The sequence below is a fragment of the Cheilinus undulatus genome, linkage group 17 (genome assembly GCF_018320785.1).
Source record: "Cheilinus undulatus linkage group 17, ASM1832078v1, whole genome shotgun sequence".
Taxonomy (NCBI): domain Eukaryota; kingdom Metazoa; phylum Chordata; class Actinopteri; order Labriformes; family Labridae; genus Cheilinus; species Cheilinus undulatus.
In genome coordinates, this window is record NC_054881.1 from 6260885 (window position 1) to 6282934 (window position 22050).

At 38.8% G+C, this 22050-nt stretch overlaps 2 protein-coding genes across 3 annotated transcripts; one reads left to right on the forward strand and one right to left on the reverse strand.

Annotated features, from left to right (window-relative positions):
* Nucleotides 1-454: 454 nt before the first annotated feature.
* On the forward strand, nt 455-8796 carry ankra2 (ankyrin repeat, family A (RFXANK-like), 2). The gene is made up of 9 exons (XM_041810238.1): nt 455-553; nt 813-1157; nt 3177-3335; nt 3417-3482; nt 5313-5410; nt 5530-5655; nt 5746-5812; nt 5974-6054; nt 7882-8796. Exons 2-9 carry the CDS (start codon nt 881-883, stop codon nt 7935-7937), a joined length of 930 nt encoding a protein of 309 aa, XP_041666172.1. The 5' UTR covers nt 455-553; nt 813-880; the 3' UTR covers nt 7938-8796.
* Nucleotides 8797-10935: 2139 nt separating this feature from the next.
* Nucleotides 10936-21056, reverse strand: btf3 (basic transcription factor 3). 2 transcript variants are annotated; one of them, XM_041811651.1, is made up of 6 exons: nt 20985-21056; nt 17729-17797; nt 17213-17326; nt 16916-17117; nt 14969-15025; nt 10936-11443 (listed from the first exon to the last, which is right to left on the reverse strand). In XM_041811651.1, the coding sequence occupies exons 2-6, from the start codon at nt 17795-17797 to the stop codon at nt 11397-11399; spliced, it is 489 nt and encodes a 162-aa protein (XP_041667585.1). In that variant the 5' UTR covers nt 20985-21056; the 3' UTR covers nt 10936-11396. The 2 variants fall into 2 exon arrangements, with proteins under 2 accessions (XP_041667585.1, XP_041667586.1); XM_041811652.1 differs by having other exon boundaries at nt 20922-21040.
* Nucleotides 21057-22050: the final 994 nt, after the last annotated feature.

Genomic DNA, 22050 nt, shown 5'->3' on the forward strand with positions numbered 1-22050 from the left:
ACAGAATCCTTATTCATTATACTTATTAGGTCTTACCAATCCAAAATAAGTAGGGAAAATAAAAAAAAATGCATTACAACTCTCCTGAGTTTAAAAAACTCATTAAAGGAGTTTCAAAAATGTATTTATTACACTAGAAATAAGCCAATGATAAAACAATGTAAAAAAAGAAAAAAAACAAGCTATGGCTTTTACTATCAGGATCCTCTTGTCCTACTAGGGTTCTTTTCGTACACACAACTAACATAAGTAATAATTTTTTTATTATTTCATTGTAAAAGACGTGTTCTTCAAAATCACATGTAACCATGGTGTAAAAACACCAGTCGACAAATAAAATCCAAATTTGGTATCTGGGTGCATTTTTGCCTTTTATTTCAACAAGTTAAATGCGTTTCCCGAGGAACATAATGTTGTAAAGGCTCCGGAACAAAATAGAGGGAGGTAAATATTGGATGCACCCGGCACGCCAGCAGTTGCGCATGCGTTCGTGTATCAAAACAGAATGAAGATTGCCGCATGAGGATATCGGAGTAAAACAATGCCTTTTGTTGTAAGAAATGTATTTATTTGATTTTAAAATAATATTTCTTAGCGTAGGGTTCTTTTGTGATCAACTTTTTAGGTAGCTACTAAGTATAATTAGTTAAAATACGATATTAATACCTAGCATGCTAACCGATAGCTAACAGACAGTTGTTGGGTATTTAAAATATTGGCCTGATTTCTTTCGGTAGCTTTGCGTATAACGTTACATTAGCGTGTATGATAACTGACCCGTCGTATTAATGTAATTTCATTTCTCTTCACAGATGTGCAGTTTCCTCGGTGTTACCTCCCTGTGACAGCTCGGTATTTGTTGGGCAGTGTTAACGGAACCATGTCGGCCTCAGACGGGACAGCAGACTGCCCTCAGGACATGGACGGGATCTGCGTGATGCCTGATTTAAGTACCATTAAGACTGAACCTTCAGTAGGCGGAAGCCCAGACGACACAAACACTCAAAATGTGGCCATGGGCATCAAATTTATTCTGCCAAACCGCTTTGACATGAACGTGTGTTCAAGATTTGTTAAGTCTTTGAATGAAGAGGACAGCAAGAACATCCAGGACCAGGTCAACTCTGATCTGGAGGTGGCTTCTGTTTTATTCAAAGGTAAGACACGCCATGGTTATGGATATACACTGTTGAGACATAACAATAAAACCACCTGTGCTATAAAATACAACCCTATTCAACTATTTTAACAGATATTCTACTCTTAATATGCTTTGAAAAGCTTTGTTGGTGTATTCAATGGAAATGTCTTCCTTATAACTGATTAATGATCACTCCAGAATCCTAACACTGCCACCCTCCTCCTTTAATTGATCTAAGTTCAAAGTTATATTTGTGTAGATTTTATGGTATTGTGTAGTATTAAGTATCATTATTTTATTTATATAGTTCCTGTAAAAACAATTGTTTACAGAGTGTTTTAACAGACGTAAACACAAAATGGAAAAAGAAGGAGCAATGAAAATAAATGATCATTTAAAGGAGACATCACATAATAGCAAGTAGGTTTTAAGTAGTGATTTAACAGATCTTACTAAATCTGTGAGCCGTACCTCTTCAAGGTTGTCGTTCCAAAGACGAGGGGTCAGCATTTTACAAATAGAGCCCGGGGAAAAAGACCCATAAGAGCTAAAGTGGTCGGTTAATTCTCTAAACCAGGGGTTTTCAAAGTGTGTGAGAGTGGGCCTCCCCTAAGAGAAAATTATTCATTCGGTGGACCCCCATTCACATAAAGATTCATATTGAAAAAAACCTTAACCATATTTTCAAACATTTATGTTTAATTTTGAATATTATTAACATTTTTATATCTTTGATATTTTGGTCTGCAAATGTTCTTGAACATCCGTCTTTGCCAGGTAATCAGTTATTTGGTTTCAGTAAGGAATTTAATGCCAATACTACCTGATTATTCTGCTCTGATAATCCTTAAAGCGGCGTTACTCAACCTTGCTCAACCAAAGACCCAAACTGTTGAAAAATACCTTTGTGAGAGTCATATAAAGGGCGAAAAGTGGCTAAAACAGCTTGAAGTAGCAATAAAAATAAGTTAAAGATGGCAAAAATGGTCAAAAAGCAGCAAAAATGGGAGGAAATGGGCAAAAATGGGGATAAAAGTGAAAAAAGATAGATGAGAAGTGACAAAAAATGAGTAACAGGTGGCAAAAACAAGGGGAAAAAATGAGTAAAAAATGGGTATATAGCAGTCAAGAGCGGCAAAAATGAGCTAAAAGTAAAAAAAACTGGTATTTAATGACAAAATGTTGCCTAAATGGGGGAAAATTGGCAAAAAAAAGGGAAAAAAGGGAAAAAATTGGAAAAAAGTAGCAAAAAGAAGTGGCAAAAATGGGCAAAAAGTAGGAAAAAAGTGGTATTTAATGACCAAAGGTAGCATAAATGGATGAAAAGTGTCAAAAATGGTATAAAGGGGCAAAAAAGTTTCCCTTTTTAAAGGTTTTTTAGAGGAATAATATTTAAAATTAAGACATCAAAGAGCCACTAATAATCACAAATCACACGTTGAGTATCACTGCCTTAAAGTAACTATAAGTCTATTCATTTTGCTCCATGCACAGCAGAAGTTAGCAAAGCACATCACTTTTGTTTTTTGTTTTTTTCTGGTTTATGGTTCCGCGCCTCCCCTGAAGTTCTGTGGCGCCCCCCAGGGGAGGCCCGCCTCACACTTTGAAAACCGCTGCTCTAAACCAATTATAAAAGTGACAGAGAGCCAGTGGAGAGGGGAGGATAGATGTGATGTTGTCAGTTAAAACCAGTTAAAAATCATATTTACCTTCGCCAAGGAGGTTATGTGATCGGGTGGGTTTGTTCTTTTGTTAGTTTGTTTGTTAGTTAGCAACATAACTCAAAAAGTCACGGACGGATTTTAATGAAATTTTCAGGAAATGTCAGAAATGGGAAGAATAAATCAGGAAGAACTGATTAGATTTTGGGAGTGATCCGGATCACCGTCTGGATCCAGGAATTTTTTAAAGGATTCTGTGCTATTAGGAGATAGGGCTATAGCGGAGGTCTGCGCTCTCGGAGTGCTTTTCTAGTTGTGTAAGATACATTTCTGACTCTGACAAACTTAACTGATGTCATCTTCCTTCTTTCTAGCTGAGTGTAACATCCAGACCTCTCCTTCTCCTGGCATTCAAGTCCGTCATGTTTACACTCCTTCCACAACCAAACATTTCTCCCCCATCAAGCAGTCCACCACACTCACCAACAAACACAGAGGCAACGAGGTTTCTTCTACGCCTCTTCTTGTTCATTGTAAGTAACACAGTTCTTCACTTGTTTCTTATCTGAACCCATTATAAACAAATTTTAATCAGTATGCATTTTTCTTTTTAGCTCTGTCCATCCATCAGCTAGCAGCCCAAGGGGAAATGGTGTTTCTAGCCAGCAGGATTGAACAAGGTACAATGGGCACACCTCAGCCCTTTAACTGATGTTAAAGGGCTGCAACAACTGTCAGTAATCTGCACTATAGGCTTTTGTTTGTAGATGAGTTTACAGATAACTGTTGGAATTATAAATTGTCATAAAATCCCCAATTTTGGAGAGGTCAGCAACATATCTTCAGGACCTCTTTTGTGAGACAGACCTTTATTAAAGCAAACATATGGACTTATATTTCATATTGGAACAAAATAGGCACCACACCTTCACATTTAAGGATTGACCTTCACTAGGTGTGCCATTGCCTATACAAATAACATGTATCTGTGCCAGTACTAGAGATGAAGTGGTTATGGGTATTAATAATAACCATGATAAAATTTCCCCATGGTTATCATACCATTCATATTTAAATTATTATAATAACTTTTAGTGATAACAGTGCTTTAATATCATGAGCAATAATGTCCAGATGGCATGCTACATTGGTTTGTTAACTGAGGCAAATGGGATAAAAACATCCATGGGTCAGCCAAAGAAATGTTAAACACATTAGAAAGGAGGAGATATTCCTGTGTCTCCTCTCTCTTGCATAGATAGATCACTGTGTCTGAGTGTAGAGGCACTGACAAGACAATTAGGCCTAAAGAGTACATTAGCCATTAGCTTAACCAAAATGCAGTAACCTACCTTCAACTGAGGGCTTGATGAAAAACCCCAAAGTTGGAGTAACATACACTCACTGGCTTTTGCAGCTCCATTTCTGCAAAAAAATCAATGAAAAGCTCTCCTTAACTTTAGAGCAGCTCTGTTTAATTAGAAATAACAATCCAATGTTGAAATCTGCAGAACAGAAGATAGAATAGATGGAGAAACTAAATCCTGCTTTCCTGTGTAGAATCTGTTATGCTGTTTTAAAATAGCTCTGTGTGCTTCATATTTATGCATATGAAGGAAATATCACACAGAGGACATGCAGACTATGTAAAGGAATGCTGTCCTGACACAGGCAGCAGCTGCAGACCTGAAAACTACCCTCGAAAAAGACGAAGAGAGTCAGATTTGTTTCTCTTCTGCCAGAAGTCCTGCCTCTTCTTGATTTTGATTGGCAATTGCAGAAGAAGTGACACTGACGAGGGCAGTGCTGTTTCAAAAGATGAACCGTTTTCAAGCGAGAGTGCTTCAGCTGATGCTGATGGTGTTTTTTCTGCCAAGGGCGTTGAAGGCTCATAACACTGGGCTGCACTGGTTAAAAATAAGCGCTTGAAAAAAAAAAATCCAGCTATGGACACAGGCCCTCAACAAGCCGACAACAGTTAAAATATGAGGTGTTCAAGAACAGTAGGATTATGTGTATGTAGCAGGATGTGTATAAAAAGTCATAATGTGTACATGTGTAACATCAAGAATAAGTCCAGTTGTGAGGAAAAGAAATGTGCTTGCTTTAACTCTAGTACAAAATAGATGTAAAAGATGGAATAATTACCTTTTAACTAAAATCTTCTTATCTTACACCGCTTTTGGTAAAAAACAGATTGCTGTTTTTCTTTCCATCAGACAGAAAAGTATCAATATTGGTATTGATATGGACTTGGATTAATCAGATTTAGATTGAAAATGTGACCTGTATATCTGTTTTTCTTTGGTAACTTTGGTTCTTTTCTGTCCCATGGAGCATAAAAACAATAAATAATATCTTGTAATCATACCACAGCACAGTGACAGCCTACCCTAATGTTGGTCTGCTCTAACAAACAGGAACAAGTTAATATTTTGCACTAATCTTAACACTGGATGGTGATAATAGATGTGCAAATGCTGTATTTATTTTCATTTATTCCTTCACAGAGACTGTGATCAATCTCCAAGACGAGGAAGGCTTCACTCCTCTGATGTGGGCCGCTGCACACGGACAGATCGCTGTCGTCGAGTTTCTGCTTCAGAATGTACGTAAACACGAACATTATTACTTATAAACTTTGTGCAGACCTCATGGTTATATTGTAGTTGATCGTGCCTTCTTTATTAATTAAACAGTTAGTTTGTATGTAATTCTTCGTTGCAGGGTGCTGACCCAAACCTCCTGGCTAAAGGAAGAGAGAGTGCGTTGTCTCTGGCCTGCAGTAAAGGATACACTGATATAGTGAAGATGCTCATTGACTGTGGGGTTGATGTAAATGAATATGACTGGGTAAGAACCCTTTATTTTTATTATATATTAAAAAACAGAATCTACCAGTCTGTGTGGCCTCTTTTGATGGTTTTATTCTGCTGGATCCAGAACGGAGGAGCTCCTCTGCTGTACGCTGTCCATGGGAATCATGTGCGCTGTGTTGAGATCTTGTTAGGTGAGAACATCTTTAACTTTAAGTAGCATTGGTAAATCTCTTTTTTTAATAATACATTCTTAAGAGGATAAACAAAGCAATTCTTAATGTTTCAGGAAATCTAATGTGTTAAATGAACTGGAAACCTGTACAGTAATGAAGTTTTGGTGTTGGTCTTCCAGAGAGTGGAGCTGATCCTACCATTGAGTCGGACTCTGGGTTCAATGCCATGGACATGGCTGTGGCGATGGGCCACCGGAACGGTAAGTGTCAATAAAACAGTCTGCATTTAATGCTGACATTTTCCTGATAAGGTTTGGATCAGTGGCTCCCAACCTTTTTTTCCTAAAGTCCAACTCATATCTGAGAAAAGCAAAGTCCCCCACGAGACCCACTTGGAAAATTCAACATCAATTTTCCTCGTTTTCATTGAGAAAAATCCCAACATAATAGGCCTACATACATTTGTTCTTGACAAATATTTATGTATAAACTGTCCATTATTAGGAAGTATAATAAAGATGATCTGTAAGTTTTTAAGAAGAAACTCAAAATTCCTTAGTCTAAAAAGTTACTTACAAGAACAAAATACTTTTTTAACTTTAAAGGTCACATATTATTTTGTTCACAATCATAAAAAGCCCCACCCCCTTCCTCCACCTTTGAGAAAATGTGCTGAAACAAGCTGGTTTCAGATTTCCCCCTCATGATGTCATGCAGGGAGTTAGCCCCACTTCCTGGATCGGTTGACCCTCCACCCTTGGAAGAAAGTTATGCTCTCCTTTCCTGATCCTCAGCTGAGAGGGAGATCAGGAGAGCCACATCCATTAAGCCACATTCATTTCCTGAGAGGGGCGGAGTCAGACAGCTCATTAAAATTTAAAGCCACAGACACAGAAACAGCTTGTGCTGAGGAGGGCTGAAACAGAGGGGGTTTTAGACATACAAAAATCCTATTCTACAGTGTTTTTTCAGCAATAAACTTAACAGGCATGTTTTGGGGACCTTTGACACCAATATGAACTTGTCTTAAAGGGGTAAAATATGTGACCTTTAAAAGTTGAAGGTGTACTTTCACCAAAACATAGAATTTTTGAGACTATAAAGTCACAAATCAAACTGCTGTTGTAAATTTTCTTGTAAAACTTTTACTTTAAAATATTGTAAATGTAAGGTTTTCAACTAGGGCTGGGCATTGATAAAAAAAATGATTAAATCGCTTTTTTTGCTGCATGACATATCACACAATCATCCAGGTGCTATTTGCCATTTTTTTAAAATAGTCTACAAAAAATCCTATCTTCTTTATTTTATTTATTTATTTTTTTTCTTATTAAATGTAATGACAAAAACCGTTCAATTTAACAATTCATGTTCAATTTGCAATACAAGTCAAATCACCTGAATTAGACACTTTTAAAGAATTGTTCAAACCTAGTTTAGGAATAAAAGAAAGTTAAGGAACAATCGCAATTGCAATATTGGGGAAAAAAAATCTCAATTAGATTATTTTCCAAAACCGTTCAGTCCTATTTTCAACTTGACATTTTAGTGTTTCTAGTGTCAGAATTTAAGACTTTTCTAACTTGGAAAATTCAACGTTTTTTTTGTAAATGTACAACTTTTCAAACCCTGAAATTCTGAGTTTGATTGCTTGTAAATATACAACTTTATTATCTATACATATGTTTTTTCCTGAAAAGTTTTTATGTTTTTTGCACAAAATTTATCAGATTTTCTTCATTTGTTCATCTTTTAGGTTGGCCCTTAACGTTCTGTTTCTAATCACTGTTTTGAAATAATGTATATTTACATCTAATTTTGACAACCTTAGAGCAGAGAGGGCCCTGCTCCCCCCTAGGGGTGCCCAGACCCCTGGTTGGGAACCATTTGTTGAGATTACCTCAAAGTGTTTCTCACATAAAATCAGTGTTAGGGAAGGAGAATTCCCTTCAGCCATGAATCACATCACTGTTATAATCTCCATGAAATAATTCCAGTAGGATTGTTTTCATGTACCGAATTCTTTTGTTTATTTTGAAGTTAAACCAAACTCTGTTTAATAAATCTCTGCATGTTTCTGTGTTCAGTCCAACAAGTGATGGAGGCTCACCTTCTGAAGTTACTGATGGGAATCAGAGAATAAGCTGATATCAGGAAAACCTCCAGAGAGACCGAGCTCTGGACAATCATGTAGCACGATGAGGCTGTCGACAACAGGAAGAGTTTGGTCCTTTAAAGCGAAGCGTCATGTTAGCATTGTTCTGTTGGATTGAGGCGGTTTTTCTGTAGAAAATTTCAATTGTAACCAATTTCATGCCATTTTTACCTTGAATGTGGATTGAAAAAGCTGCAGTGCTAAAAAGGCACCAGTGCAGGGTTGATTTACGCTCACCAGGCATGGATGTTTGAGTTGAGGTAATTTTTTAATCGAGTACCACATTTCAACGCCACGGTTGGCTGTGTCATAGTTCTTCTGTCATTGGAAGTGTTTTTAAACTAACTTATTAACCATGATGATAAAAGACTGTTTTTAATTGTATAATAAATAATACTGTGGAATAAAAGCCCTCACTGTTCGGTCTTTACTGTGAGCAGAGACTCGACTAAAGGCCTCAGTGAATGAATTTAAAATATGTTGTAACTGATTTTTGTGCTTTTAAAATGCTGCCAAGCTGTCTGTTGGTCCTGAGGATTTTTGTGTTGGTTGTATTTAGTTTATTTATTTTGACGTTTTCCTGTGATGTGATAATTCTCTCTTATTGAGGTTCTGTTTGTATTGTGATACTGTCCTCTGGCGTGTTGTGAATTTTTAACGACCTCAAACCTTTTAAATGTCTGTTTACCTCTGAATGAAGGTCATTGTGTTTTATACCATAATTCATAACTTGTACTGACCTCTGCATCAGTCATCACTCTGTACAGACTGTACATCAGAGAGGTCAAAGCGCTATTTATAGTTGTGAAATGAAGCTGTTATTTAATAAAGAATGATTTAAAAGCTGCTTTCAGCTCAGTCTGAATCTTTTAAGGCGCTCAACTCAAGATAGGACACATATTGCAATGCTGGGTGCATATTAGTCACCACAATAATTTATGGTTTTACAATTTTTACAAAAACAAGTAAATGTATGACTTTATTATCTCTAAAAATAATGCAAAAGCCAAACTCCTTATTTGTCTTTATAAATATAAGTTTTGCCTTTTGATTGAGCTTTTACAGATACTGAATATTTTCTCTGGACACCAATCTGTGCAGCTGCCTCAGCTTATTTTTGGTCTGTAGAAACAATAAATTAACATTGGGAGCTTCATACACTTTATGGATAAAAGTATTTGTGTTTCAGTTACCATAGGTGTATAGCATCAAGCACCTAGCCATGCAGTGTCTCTGACTTCAAGTGTGGGACTGTAACAGATGCCACCTTTGCAATAAGACGGTTCTTCGAATTTCATCCCACAATCAGCTGTAGGTTAAATTAAGTTTAAAAAAATGGAAGCGTTTAGGAACAGCAGCCACGAAACTGAAGAGCACGAAAAATCCCAGAGCGGAGTCGACGACTGCCAAGGTACATGGTGCTTAAAAGTCGCCAACTCTTCTGATTCCATAGCTGGAGAGTTCTGAACTTCCACTGGCATTAACATAAGCACCAGAACTGTGTGGGAGGAGCTTCATGGAGCCAGTCTTGATGGCTGAGTCTGGGTTTGGTGGATGCTGGGAGAACGTTACCTGCCTGACTTTAACTGTGAAGTTTGGTAGAGGAGGGATAATGGTATGAGGCTGTTTTTCAGGGTTTGGTTTAGGTCCCTTTTCTCTAGTGAAGGCCAATCTTAATGCTTCAGCTTACAAAGACATTTTGGACAATGCTACACTTCCAACTGTGTGGCAACAGTTACAGGAAGGCCCTTTTCTATTCGATTGTTGCTGTTTCTCAAAGCCAAAGAAAGATCAGGTCGTCGACTGCAATCTGGGGACTGTTCCAGTGAGGGTCCTCAAAATTTTGCCAAGGACTCAGTCCTTTCAACAGAGCATTCCCAAGGATGCACATGTGCATCCTCCACTCCCAGGAATTACCTAAAATCTTCAAAAAAAAAACCCCCAAACAGTGCAATATCAAGAGGAAGCTGCGTCTTCAAGCACTAAATACATTTTAAAATGTCCTGTTTCCACCGTAAATGTTATCATTTTTTGTTATCAAAGTAAAACTGCACAGATAAAAGCAGCACCATAGAATATGATTATATCCTTGGTTCCCAACCTTGGGTCCAGGAAGATTTCAAGGGGGGCGTGAGGCTCTGTCTACTCAGGTTGTTAAATTGCATCTGCACATACTAACTAAAATCATGATTTAACACCTATAAATAGTTCATACAAAGTTCAATATTTGTCTTTCCACCTGTTTTCTTCCAATTTAAATAGAAAAATAATTAAAATTGCTATCATATATATTATTTATAATCTGATAGCATATAAGACAGCACTGGGTAAAAGTTGTACAAGCTATTGTTAGTGCCCCTCCCATTTTTATTTCTGGGCATGACCACTCCCATGACGCTATCAGGCCCATTCGCTGGCTTCCAAGCGTGTTCAAGAGCTGCCAACCTCTGGCCTTTCCTTAGAGGGTTGAGACTCGGGAGGATCCCTCCTATTAAGGAAAGATCTTGGACTTTAAGAAACAACTTGTGCCTTAGTGGTCAAAGCAAGGACTATAAAGACATGGTTTATGAGTTGGGTTTGGAGGATCTTGACTGCCCCGCACAGAGCCCTGACCTTAACCACATCCAGCACCTTCGGGATGAACTGGGATGGAGCCTGCGAGTCAGGCCTTCTTGTCCAACATCAGTGCCTGACCTCATAAATGCTTAATAGAATAAAGGGGCACAAATTCCCACAGAAACACTCCAAAATCTTGTGGAAAGACTTCAAAGAAGAGTGGAGGCTGCCCTGTGACGCTACAGAAGTCATCCTAAAACTGGCAAGATAATTTAAGACCTTAATCTCATCCTGATCAACAGAGAAACACTGACAGCCTTTGTGATAAAATTAACAGGTCATCTAGCAAATTTAAGTATGAAAACCAATTAAAACAGTAGTTCAGAAGTGGAAACAGACCCTGAGGAGTAAAATGAAAATAGAAAAGCTGTTTGTATTGACAGTAGCAAAGGTTTATTCCAGATATGGTGGTTTGAGCGAGGCCACAGAGAGTTAAGGTTCAGTAACATGGAGGAAACAGATGTACAACAGGAGCACACGACACAATCTCTCTCTTTAGAACCGGACGAACAGACCACAGAGCACAACAAGCATTTACACAGTCTGATGGACAAGAAGAGGTGGAGTGATCTCTAAAATACCTCACTCTTTAATACTCCTATCTCTGCTTTTAATACTGCAGAGGATATGATCTCCTCAAAAATGATCCATTTAAGAGTAAGCAGTATTTCGTTCAGGTGTTGTACACGTCACAGACGCTCACTGCCACGTCGACTGATTCTTCTTTCAGGTATTTTAACGTTCCACCTCCTGATATAGAAAGAAAAAAACATCTTGTTCCCCTCATGGTCCTGTCAAGTTTTGACACTCAGAGGAGTCCCCTTGTTTCCTTTAGTTGGCCTCGTCCTTGGACGCCTCATCGAAGTTCTCCACCAGATCTGAAAAGACAAATGGGACAGTGATGGTGAGCTGTTACACGGTGAAGGGGGCAGCATCATGCTCTGGGGATGTTTTTGTATTTCAGTTAAGGTTAAAAGAGGCCAGGAAATCACAGCCGGGATCACGAGGATGACAGTAATTATTCATTTTGAGACCAAATATTCAATAAAAACTAGGGATGCATGATATTGGATTTTTGCAGACATACGATATGCTGACATTTTAAAACTCATTTTGGCCAATACCAATATCTAATTACATTTTTTCCACTGTAAAAAACACCAATTCCACCCTGTACTAAAAATATATATATTTTTAAATATTGGTAGTCTATTTCTTTTAGAAACTGACAAAACATTTGATTTCTTATCAGAAATGAAGGATGTAATGTTAATTTTTTTTTCAAATACAGCCATACAGTAATGAAAAATCTACAGTAATGTCCTTGGGTTACATGTGCATTACATGCTACATGTATTTTTAACAGTACAGCCAAAGTCATCTGCATCTTTGAGGGCAATAAACAGCAGCAAAAGAACCTGCTGACACTGAGCTCCACTATACATTTAGACTGATTCTCCTTATTACACAGCCAGTTTGCATGATGGCTCCCTGAGATATTCCTGACTAAGTGCTTTGACCCTTTACCTGCAGAGCCAGTGCCGGTGATGTGTTTTATATGTCTGGAGTATTATTACCGTAACTCTGTCAAAGTTTGTCCGATTTGAAAAATTCCAACGGTGTTGGAAAGCTGAGAATTGTGGACACATATATGGTTCATTACGGTACTCACATCCATATAATGTGGGCATTCATAACAATACATCAGAAGCCTGGAGAGACAGTACATGGATTCTCGACACCTTAACTCCTCGAAAGTTTGCCCAATTTAAAAAATTCCAACGCTGACAGAGAGCTGGGAATCTGTGCTTTCTGGCAATATATGATGTGTGGTATATATATTACAGTAATGTCGAACAGCACCGTGAAAACGGCAGCTTTGGCAGAAGACGAGTGAGAAAGGAGAGTGAAGGAAGAAAGTAAAAGTAGAGCGAGCGAGAGCGGTGTTTTGTTTTCAAAAAATAGCGTTGGATAGTGGCATTTGTGCGTGTCTTTTATAATGTCGGGAAGCCCATCAAGAACGGTAAAACAGCCGCTACGGTTCATGGAGGAGGACAGGGATTTGGAGGATGCATCTTCTGAACTGAGGTATGTGAAGAGCATATATAGTTCTCTTTTGCACGCCCAGAGTCCTAGACTCAAAAAATGACTGGTGATTGTTCTAAACATGTATAGGTTCACATTTCAAATGTCCAATCAAAACTTCATGAGCAACAACAAAATTTCTTCTCATAAAAGCCATGAAAAACAAATCAGTTTTTCTTGTTTTTCTTCTTTTAAACTGCTGACAATTCCATATAATGTGCAATAATCATTAACCAGATTTTGAAAAGTTAAGTTCAAGTACTCCTGGGAAAAGGGACCAAAGCTCTCAGACTTTGGGCATTTCCTGACTATTTTACAGCCATAATAACAAAATATGTCCAAATCACCATTTTTAGACTCAGTAGGTAAAGGGTTGAATATCAACAACAAAAAGACAGATTCTTAAATGCAAAAAAATCTAGCTATAGTTCAGAGCTTAAATATGCTATTACATTTTTGAGACTCAAGACGAAAAAAAGAAAAAAACTTGCTGGAGACAGGACACCTGCAGAGTGTGTGCCATGCATGGGAGAATTGGCACACAGAAGTCCGTCGTTGCTTTTGCCATGTTTCGCGCACTGTCACATAGCACGACATGCATGTTCTTTTTCTCTATTTTCCATATCCCAAACATGTTATCGAAAGTGAGACGGGACAGGCTTTTGAGTGAAATCCTCATCTATCCACTGAGGCAGTGAGGCTCAACATGCTAACAGGACGAACATTTGATGTCCATATGTCCGTGGTGAAGCTAATATGTTTAGCTTTAACAAGAAGCTTCTCTACATGACTGGAGTTTTGCAGGTCAGGTAGGCTATAAGCGCCTGCTAGGTATAATGTAACGGGGCTTTAAATGCATCATTAGCCCACAGAAGCCCGTATATACCACCACGCTGAAAAACTGATTATCAAGAGCTATAAATTCAATGATTTTCCTGTTCAGCTTCTTACCTTTGAGTGATCGCAGCTGTATATTTTAGTTTTGTCAAATGACTTAAGTAGACACTACTGATGAGTTTTCCCTGGCACTAAGTTTTGCCATTATTTTTCTTAAGAAAGTTCTTGTAGTCATCAGGGTGCCGGTTTTGTAGATGCAAAATAAAGGCGTGTTGTCGAGGCCTCCTCGCATCACATGTACTTCACAAGCGATGCGAACAGCTACTTTGCTGTCTTGTTCCCACACCTCAAACTTCTTCTATACAGCCGACATGTTGAGTTTGTTGTTGGCGCACGTCCAGCGTCATCGCGTGCACTTTATTAGGACGTCACATTTTCAGCTGTACAGATCGTTGTGTTAATATCAGCCGATAGCAATATACCACTGATAATATCATGCATCCCTAATAAAAACGAAAGAAATTATTCTTTGTCTGGATCCCGGTGATTCATTTGGATCCTGTTTAAAACCCACTTTCCCTCCGGCTGCTTTGATTTTGAGTTTAGGTTTTCTATAAACAAACAGGTCAAGGTCAAATGACCACTGAATGTTCGTTGCAGCCAAAGTTTGAGGTTAAAGAAACATTCATAAGCATATAGTAATTTTCTGAGGTGCCAGAGAACAATTCAAAGTTTTTATCTGAAACCCGATAACAGTTATAATGCAAACCCTATTCTTTTCTCATCTTTCCTCACTGCAATCTGCTCCACACATGAGGCCGTCATAACCACTGAAAGCAGCTGTAAAAATGACGGCGTGAAGCATCAAAAAGTTGGCTTCAAATGCTCTGTGAAATGTGAGAAATCTGCCCGTCCACGCTCTGTCTCAGAGGGGTCGAGGGGGTTAAAATGGAAACAATCGAAGAGGTCTGAGTAAACATGTTCCTCCGGCTGGAGAACAAAAAGGAAACTGAACTCCAATAACAACATGATGGCAGAAAGCTGTTAACCCCGCGCCATCAGCCTTCAACTGCTCCCATCGCTGACGGCATGTGTAATCGTTTGTTACATTGGAGAGAAGTCCTGGGAAAGGAGCAGGAGTGCCGTAATGGTAACCTCATGTGTTCAGCTCACAAAGAAAAGCAAACTGGATCTGAAGAGCTTATAAACAGTGGATGTGATTCAAACTGAAAAAACCTGCGCTGCACCATCGACTGAGGCCGGTGATGAATCTCCTCTTTATGACCCCGTACACAGGCCAAAAGAAAACAAACCTGTCATGCTTATTTAACAGAAAGAGAGAGGGGGAAAATGTCTGATAGTGGAGGGGAAAGTTTCTAAATCAGACGGAGAAGCAGTTCAACAAACAGCAGAAGGCTTGAAAAAGATGAACAGGCAATAGTCCATGTTCTCTGGTCAAAACAAGGCGTTTAAGGACTCACCTGGAACATCATCATCCTCTTCTTCTACTGTTGCAATTGGTGCTTTTCCATCTCCAGCTGGAAGAACAAAAAGATCTGTGAGAAGCTTGTAGAGTAGTTTAAATATCCAGAAACAATAAATCCTGAAAGGGAAGATCCCTGTCTGACTAAACAGACCTGGAGACGTGAACTGGGGCTGCAGTGGTCGTATCTGTTACCCTTATATATGACAGATTGGTGCATGAACTGCTAACACTGCCTACCCTCTGCAGCAGCTTTTGTTAGTCTAATTTTTAGACAAGTTCATTTTGAGTATGAGCTTGTTTCTGTCATCCTTTATTGATATTTACATTACATGGGTTACAACTGCAAGGACAAGCGTTGATCTGGTTTAAGAGCAGCAGCACATAAGCCCTTCACCAAATGCACAAAGACTTATAACGACCATTTTTTCTGCCTTTTTGCGCACTGACAAGAATTAACTATGCCACAATATGCTTGTTGTAAGGGGTCAATGAGCTAGTGGCACCTCGATACAAATTTTAATGTTTTATCTCTTAATTTTGTTTTATTTCGAAACAATGTAGTTACTGCTGTGGTTTAAGCTCTAGGCTATATTGCTCAGCTCTAAGTAACATGCAAGAAAACATTCCACCTCAAGTTGTCTGCAGCTGCAGATCTACGGTGAACTAAATGTAGATTTTCTATAGTTTATTCCCTAATAGGACATTTTTGTTACCCGATACTACAAGGCTGTGTTTTCCCTGACTGCATCTCGATTAAACTGGGCATGGAGTCTGTGTGATATTTGCCAGAGCAGACCAAAAGAAATCTGAGAGAAACAGCAGTTAATAAGCCAACCACAGCCCACTCATCATGTATAGATAAGGAGAGTTAGTGGATAACTTAACGGCTAGGAAATTAAGGATCTCTACAGCTACAGAACTGTTATGAACATAACTGCTTAAATATTTAGGGCAATCTATAAGACTGATGCTGTGCAAGTGTGAAAATGTCCTCAGTATATATCTATAGCAGTGTTACTCAACCCTGCTCAACCAAGGCCAAATTGTTGGAAAAAAAAAAAAAACCTTTACAAGAGCCACAATCAAAGTGGTCGAAAGTGGGTAAAAGGGGCAATAAAAATAAGTAAAGGCTGGCAAAATAGGAGAAAAAGCTGCAAAAAAAAAAGTGGCCAAAAATGGGTGAACAGGGGTAAAATAGGCAGAAAATGACAAACTGGGAGAAAAGTGAAAAGAATTGTGGAGAAAAAGTGGCAGAAATGGGTAAAACATGACAGAAAAATAACTTTAAAAAATAACTAAAAGCAGCAAAAACTTGGCAAAAAATGAGTGAAAAGTAACTAAAATTGGCAACAAACAGCAAAAAGGTGAGGGAAAAATGAGCAAAAAATCACTAAAAATCTGCAAAAAGCAGCAAAAAGGTGGGGGTAAATGAGGAAAAAATACCTGAAATTGGCAAAAAGCAGCAGAAAGGTGGGGGGAAAATGGGAAAAAGTGACAAGTAATGGCAAGAGGCACCTAAAATGGGCTAAAAGCAGCAAAAAAGCAAAAAAAATGCAATTTGCAAAAAGCAGGATAAAATTGGCAAAAAAAGGCAAAAGTGGGATTAAAGTGTCAAAAAGGGTAAAAAAGGTCAAAAAGCGCACATAAGGGCAATGGAAATATATAAACAAAAAATAAAGGTTGACAATTAAGTTTGACAATTAAAGCCTGCTGTATAGGTGTGGGAAACAAATTGTAATGGATAATTCTGAGGTCAAAGTTTTCCTTTTTATGGTTTTCCAGGAGAAAATATTTACATTTAGACATAAAAGAACCACAAATCCTCACAAAAGAGCCACATGTGGCTCCAGAACCACACGGTGAGTGTCACTGATCTATAGTGTTCTACTTTAGGACTTAATTCTTCATGATTTACTGATTTTTAGTGTCAGAGGTGACTGACCCTGTTTGGGAAGAGCCTCAGCCAGTCTCCGAAGGCTCGTCAGGCTGTCGGCTCCCAGCTGGTTCAGGATGCCTGGCAGCATCTCGGTCAGCTGTTTGGTCTCAGCGTGGCCGGTGATGGTGAAGGTGTTGGCGGCGAGGGAGGCCTGGACTTTGGGGTTGTTGAAATGGATGACTGTTCCTTGATTTGTAAACATGTTAACCTGAAACACACCACAGAATTATGCTTTTAACAACAAATTTAACAGAAGAAAAAAGTCGCAGTGGAGATAAAAACGAGGTGAGAGTTTGAGCGTACCTCCTCAATACCAGATATGTTGTTGACACCGAGTTTCTTTAAGGAGAACTGGAGCTTCTTGTCGTCTGCGGTGGCTGTTCTGTGTACGACCTTCTTCTTTCTGCGAGCACTGCCCTGTAGGGACGTTCATATTTCTGTGTAAACCGCTTTTCTTTTATGACCTTGAAAGAAAACATCATCCATACCCAGCTACGATGGATTATTTATTGAAGCCTCACATTACTGCTTTACAAAGCAAAGCTAAAATTGTACAGTCTTACTTAAAGGACTTTTTCAAAGCTTTAAATACAGCTTCACTGAATGACATTGAAGACTTGTGTTACAGTGTCAACAAGCATCTAAATTCTTAGTATCATGTACAGTATGTACAGTCATCTCTTTCGAGGCAGAGTTTTTCTTTTCCAACATCTTTTTTCTTTGTTGTAGGGAAATTTGAAAAGCAGAGGAGATGAAGTTTGCAGCAGTAAACTGGGCATTTCATGCAGCCTGTGATTATATAGTTACGCCATCATTTACCTTTCCGCCGATGCGGACTTGCGCCTGCAGTTTTGCAAGTTTTTCTTGATTCATTATGGATTCTTTCATCTGGAAAAAGAAAGAAGATTTCAGACGATTATGTGATCATTAACGGCACAGCCTCTGGACCTTTAAAACACCTTTCAGATAATCCCATATCACATCTGTCACAAACTAAATATATACTACACACTCAAAGGTGAAGACAGGAAAAGCTTGAATATCACACCCAAAACTTCTACAAGGACACAGCAGACCATGCAACTTAATGGGCAGAAAGGTCAGACACCACCACATAGAAAACACTAAAGTTACATCATTGTTCGCTTTTGTGAAGCATTATATGTTATGAGTTATTTGCTTGATTTTTTTTCAGTGAGTGATAAAATCCTATAGAGTCAATTTAACATTCTTTCAGTATATAAACTGTGTTTTTCCTGCATATGAAATAATGAGGCGGCCGTCCCCAGCTCTCACAGCTCTGCAGTCATTAAAACTGTTACTTCTGACAATCACTGCACTAGGTAGATGCCCTTTTCAACTGCAATTGCGGTATCACACCGATGTGGTGGCACTGTCATTGTCTAATTGGCCAAATTGAGTGCACAGCACCAATGAATGCTGTGCTGTGTGTGAGAGCTAAAGATGCTCACAAGTTAGAGGAGACTGCAAGCATTCAAAGATAAACACAGAGCTTTCTTTGCACTTGTCTTCACTTAATGCCATAGGACTGGTGTATGTAGGCTAAGCTCGCTGCCTCTATATATGCACGCACTTCCGTCTGTCACATGTCATGTGCATGAGCTGAATAGCGTGCTGAGTATGTTTAGCCAATATTTAGGTAAGATCCTTTTCTTAAATGTTAAAACCTCAGTGTGAGAGTGTGTGGTCACAAAGACTGAGCATCAATCAGACATATAACGAAACATAGATAACTACTGATAAGTCCAAAACTTCCCTAAACAGCTTAATGAAACAGTCACTGATTATATGTGTTAGATATTTCATCCAGTCAGAAGCTGCGGTAAACTTCTCAGTCTCTAAGATTTTCTTTATCGAAGAGTTCTAATAAACAAAGAGGGATAAACGGAATGACAAGCTCGCTTGGCAGCTATGGTCTAGCTCAATGTCACTTCTTTGGTCCTGCTAAGATGCCCAGAGACCGCCAGGCCCCTGGGACATCCAGAGCACAACCAAAGGCTCAAGGCAACCCTTCTACCCACAATTCCATTACCCTAACACAGTGATACTCAACGTGTGGCTCATTTGTGATTATCTGTGGCTCTTTTATGTCTTAAATTTGAATATTATTCCCTGAAAAACCTTAAAAAAGGAAAACTTTTTTGCCCTTTTCAATATTTTTTTGCAACTTTCCACCCATTTTAGATATCTTAAGCCATTAGATAAATACCACTTTTTCCTATTTTTTGCCAGTTTATGCCACTTCTGTTTGCCACTTTTATCCCATTTTAGCCCTTTTTCAATTTTTTGCCACTTTTCGCCGATAGAAGCCATTAAATACCACTTTTTCCCAATTTTTGTGCCTATTTTTGCCACTCTGGACTGCTTTTTACCCATTTCAGTCACTTCTCACTTTTTTTTTGCTATGTTTTTGCCACATTTGGACCATTTGTTGCCACCTGTGACTCCTTTTTTGTCACTTTTCACCCATTTATGCTACTTTCTGACCCTTTTCCAACTTTATCTCCCCATTTTTGCTCCTTTTCATCCAATTTTGCTACATCAAACTTTTTTTATTGCTACTTCATGCCATTTTTGCCACTTTTCACCGCTTAGATTGTGGCTCTTGCAAAGGTATTTTTCAACAACTTGGCTCTTTGGTTGAGCAGGGTTGAGTAACACTGCCCGAACACCACAGGTAAAATGCAAAGACATCCAGAGGATGACTGGGGTTTGTGTCATTCCTCTTTCCGACCCAATTCCAGCTTATTTGCCACACCTACGCCTTACTTCAGCCTCAATTATTGGCCCAAACATGCCTAAAGGTTCTTCACAGTATGTCAGGGGAAAGTTCATTCAGTCAGTAACTGTAAAAGAGATAGTAAGCCTCAGTGCAACCACAATCACAGTTGTAGCATCTACTTCATTTTGCAGCAGATCTTTTTTTCCCAATGTAATGGGGGATGCCTGGCCACCCTAGACTATGAATTAGATGTTAGATTAAAGTTGTAATTTCTATCGTCATTGGCATTATCAGTTGGTTTAACACCTGTAAATGTTAGCCATGTATTATCCACACTCTAAAGTAAAATTCAACTTAAACCAGACTAAGTTTAAACTGGCTTAGAGGAAATGTAACCCAGTGCAAACATATTTTAATCAGTCCATGTCACTTTAAGGACTTCTTAGGACGCAAAATTCCCGCTAAGCATTTAAGGCCCTCTCTAGAGCCCCTGCGTTTGGTTTGTCCGCTCTAGGCTACTGTACAACATGGCGGCGCTTTCGCGGACTCAGAAAGACGAACTACCTGTGTGAATGTGGAGCTGATCTTAAGGTAGGAAAACACAACTATTCCTACTGTTAGATGGTTGACGCTGGTCAATCAGACTCTCAAACTTGTATTCATTATGAGAGTCCCTTATCACAACACCGAACCTTTAAACATTTTAAGTCATTTATGAATGATGTTGGTGGGTAGTTGAATCCAAAGCTGACAGAAATGAAACTAAAGTCAGCGCATGCTAATGGTATTAACAAGACGCAAACAACACTGAAATATAAACACACACACACAGCAGGGAAGCTGTAGTTATGTTTGGGTGTGGTTGTCGAGGGTGAAGCTGTTCAAACATTGAGCAGACCACAAAAGTCAGGAGTTTTTAATTCAACAACCAGGCGAGCAGAGGTGAGCTAACTAGCCACCAAATGCTTACGGTTGTTATACAGACAACAAACGGAGACAGCTAGATAACAGGAGACAGTGACAGAACAGGTAACAAGCCTAAAACAAAGCAGGTAACGTCAGATGTCTAACGGTTCCTGGTTAATTAAGCCGAACATGACCACCGAAACAAGGTGTGGTTTGGCGTATGAGTGGTAACTTGTAGGCTAACCGTAGCTAGCATCTGTGCTAACACGGAGACAGAGAAGCGGACGGCCACAGCCACACACGACCGTTAGCTTCAAACCAGCGCAGATTTCAGCCACCAGGACAGAAAAGGCTCTAGTTTACCTCTTTCCGTGGGATCGAGGGGAAACAGTGCAGGGAAGAAGGTATTTAAAGCTCCTCACTGACCTGTAAACTAACAGCAGACACATGCGGGAGCAAGATGGAAGCGAGAGAGAGGAAGGAGGAAGTGACGTAAAGGGAAAGGGAAGCGTTGTGGGTTTTTGGTGCCCTGAGTTCAGATTTGAAGGTAACTCATTAAAAATCATACCGTATATAAAGTATATGGTTCTTTTTTCCCCCCAATAAAACCGAAAGCCCACATGGAAATGTTTCTACACATTATATTCTATTGATTGCTGCGGTACTGAGTTAATTTTTATAGTAATAACATCTTTTTTTACTATTTTCTCCCTACTTTGACTTCTCAAACACCCTAGCTTCTCTTTTTATTTATCTTTTAGAAGCCGTTCTTTACATTTTGACTCTTTGATTTATATTCTGAACAGTTTCACTGAGCCTATTACTTTAATTATTGTGTATTGCAGGGATTTTCAAACTTTTTTCGGCCAAGACACACCTAAGGTTAATATAAAATCCCAAGGCACACCATGTTTATATCAATACAAAATAGACTTTTTAAATAATGTTACAGTCAAGGTGGCCTACAAGGGGGGATAAAGGGGAGAGCTTTCTGGGGCCCAGCCATCTGGGGGATCATGGAGATATCAAAAGTGGGCAAAAGGTGGCAAAAATTGGTTAAAAATGATGGAAAAAACATGGCTAAACTGGGAAAAAGTGGCAAAACAAAGTCCTAAATGGGTGAAAATTGGTAAAAAGTAGGCAAACAATGGGTTGAAATTGGCAAAAACTTGTTGAAAGTGTTAAAATAGTGGCAAAAATGGGTTACAGGTGGTCAAAAAGGGTTAAATGTTGTAAAAAGGTGAAAATTGATTTAAAAAAGAGCAAAATTAAGAAAAAAAGTGGTCAGACAAAGGCAAAAGTGGGCAAAAAATGGCAAAGAGATGGCAATTCGATCACAAGTGGCAAAGAAAAGGGTTAGAGTTGCTAGAAGGTGGTAAAAAGCGTTTAAAAGTGATGGGGAAAATGGTTAAAAATGGCCAAACAATAGCAAAAGTGAGCGAAAAGTGGCATAAAGGTAGCCAAAATAGGTTAAATGTGGCAAAAAGTTTTA

Coding starts and splice junctions, on each gene's coding strand:
- ankra2 (XM_041810238.1), top strand. CDS start 881: ATGTCGGCCTCAGACGGGACAGCAGACTGCCCTCAGGACATGGACGGG. Junction 3,483..5,312: donor AGCCAGCAGGATTGAACAAG/GTACAATGGGCA, acceptor ATTCCTTCACAG/AGACTGTGATCAATCTCCAA. Junction 6,055..7,881: donor GGCGATGGGCCACCGGAACG/GTAAGTGTCAAT, acceptor TTCTGTGTTCAG/TCCAACAAGTGATGGAGGCT.
- btf3 (XM_041811651.1), bottom strand. CDS start 17,797: ATGAAAGAATCCATAATGAATCAAGAAAAACTTGCAAAACTGCAGGCG. Junction 17,327..17,728: donor AAGTCCGCATCGGCGGAAAG/GTAAATGATGGC, acceptor ACGTCCCTACAG/GGCAGTGCTCGCAGAAAGAA. Junction 11,444..14,968: donor AGAGGATGATGATGTTCCAG/GTGAGTCCTTAA, acceptor TTGTCTTTTCAG/ATCTGGTGGAGAACTTCGAT.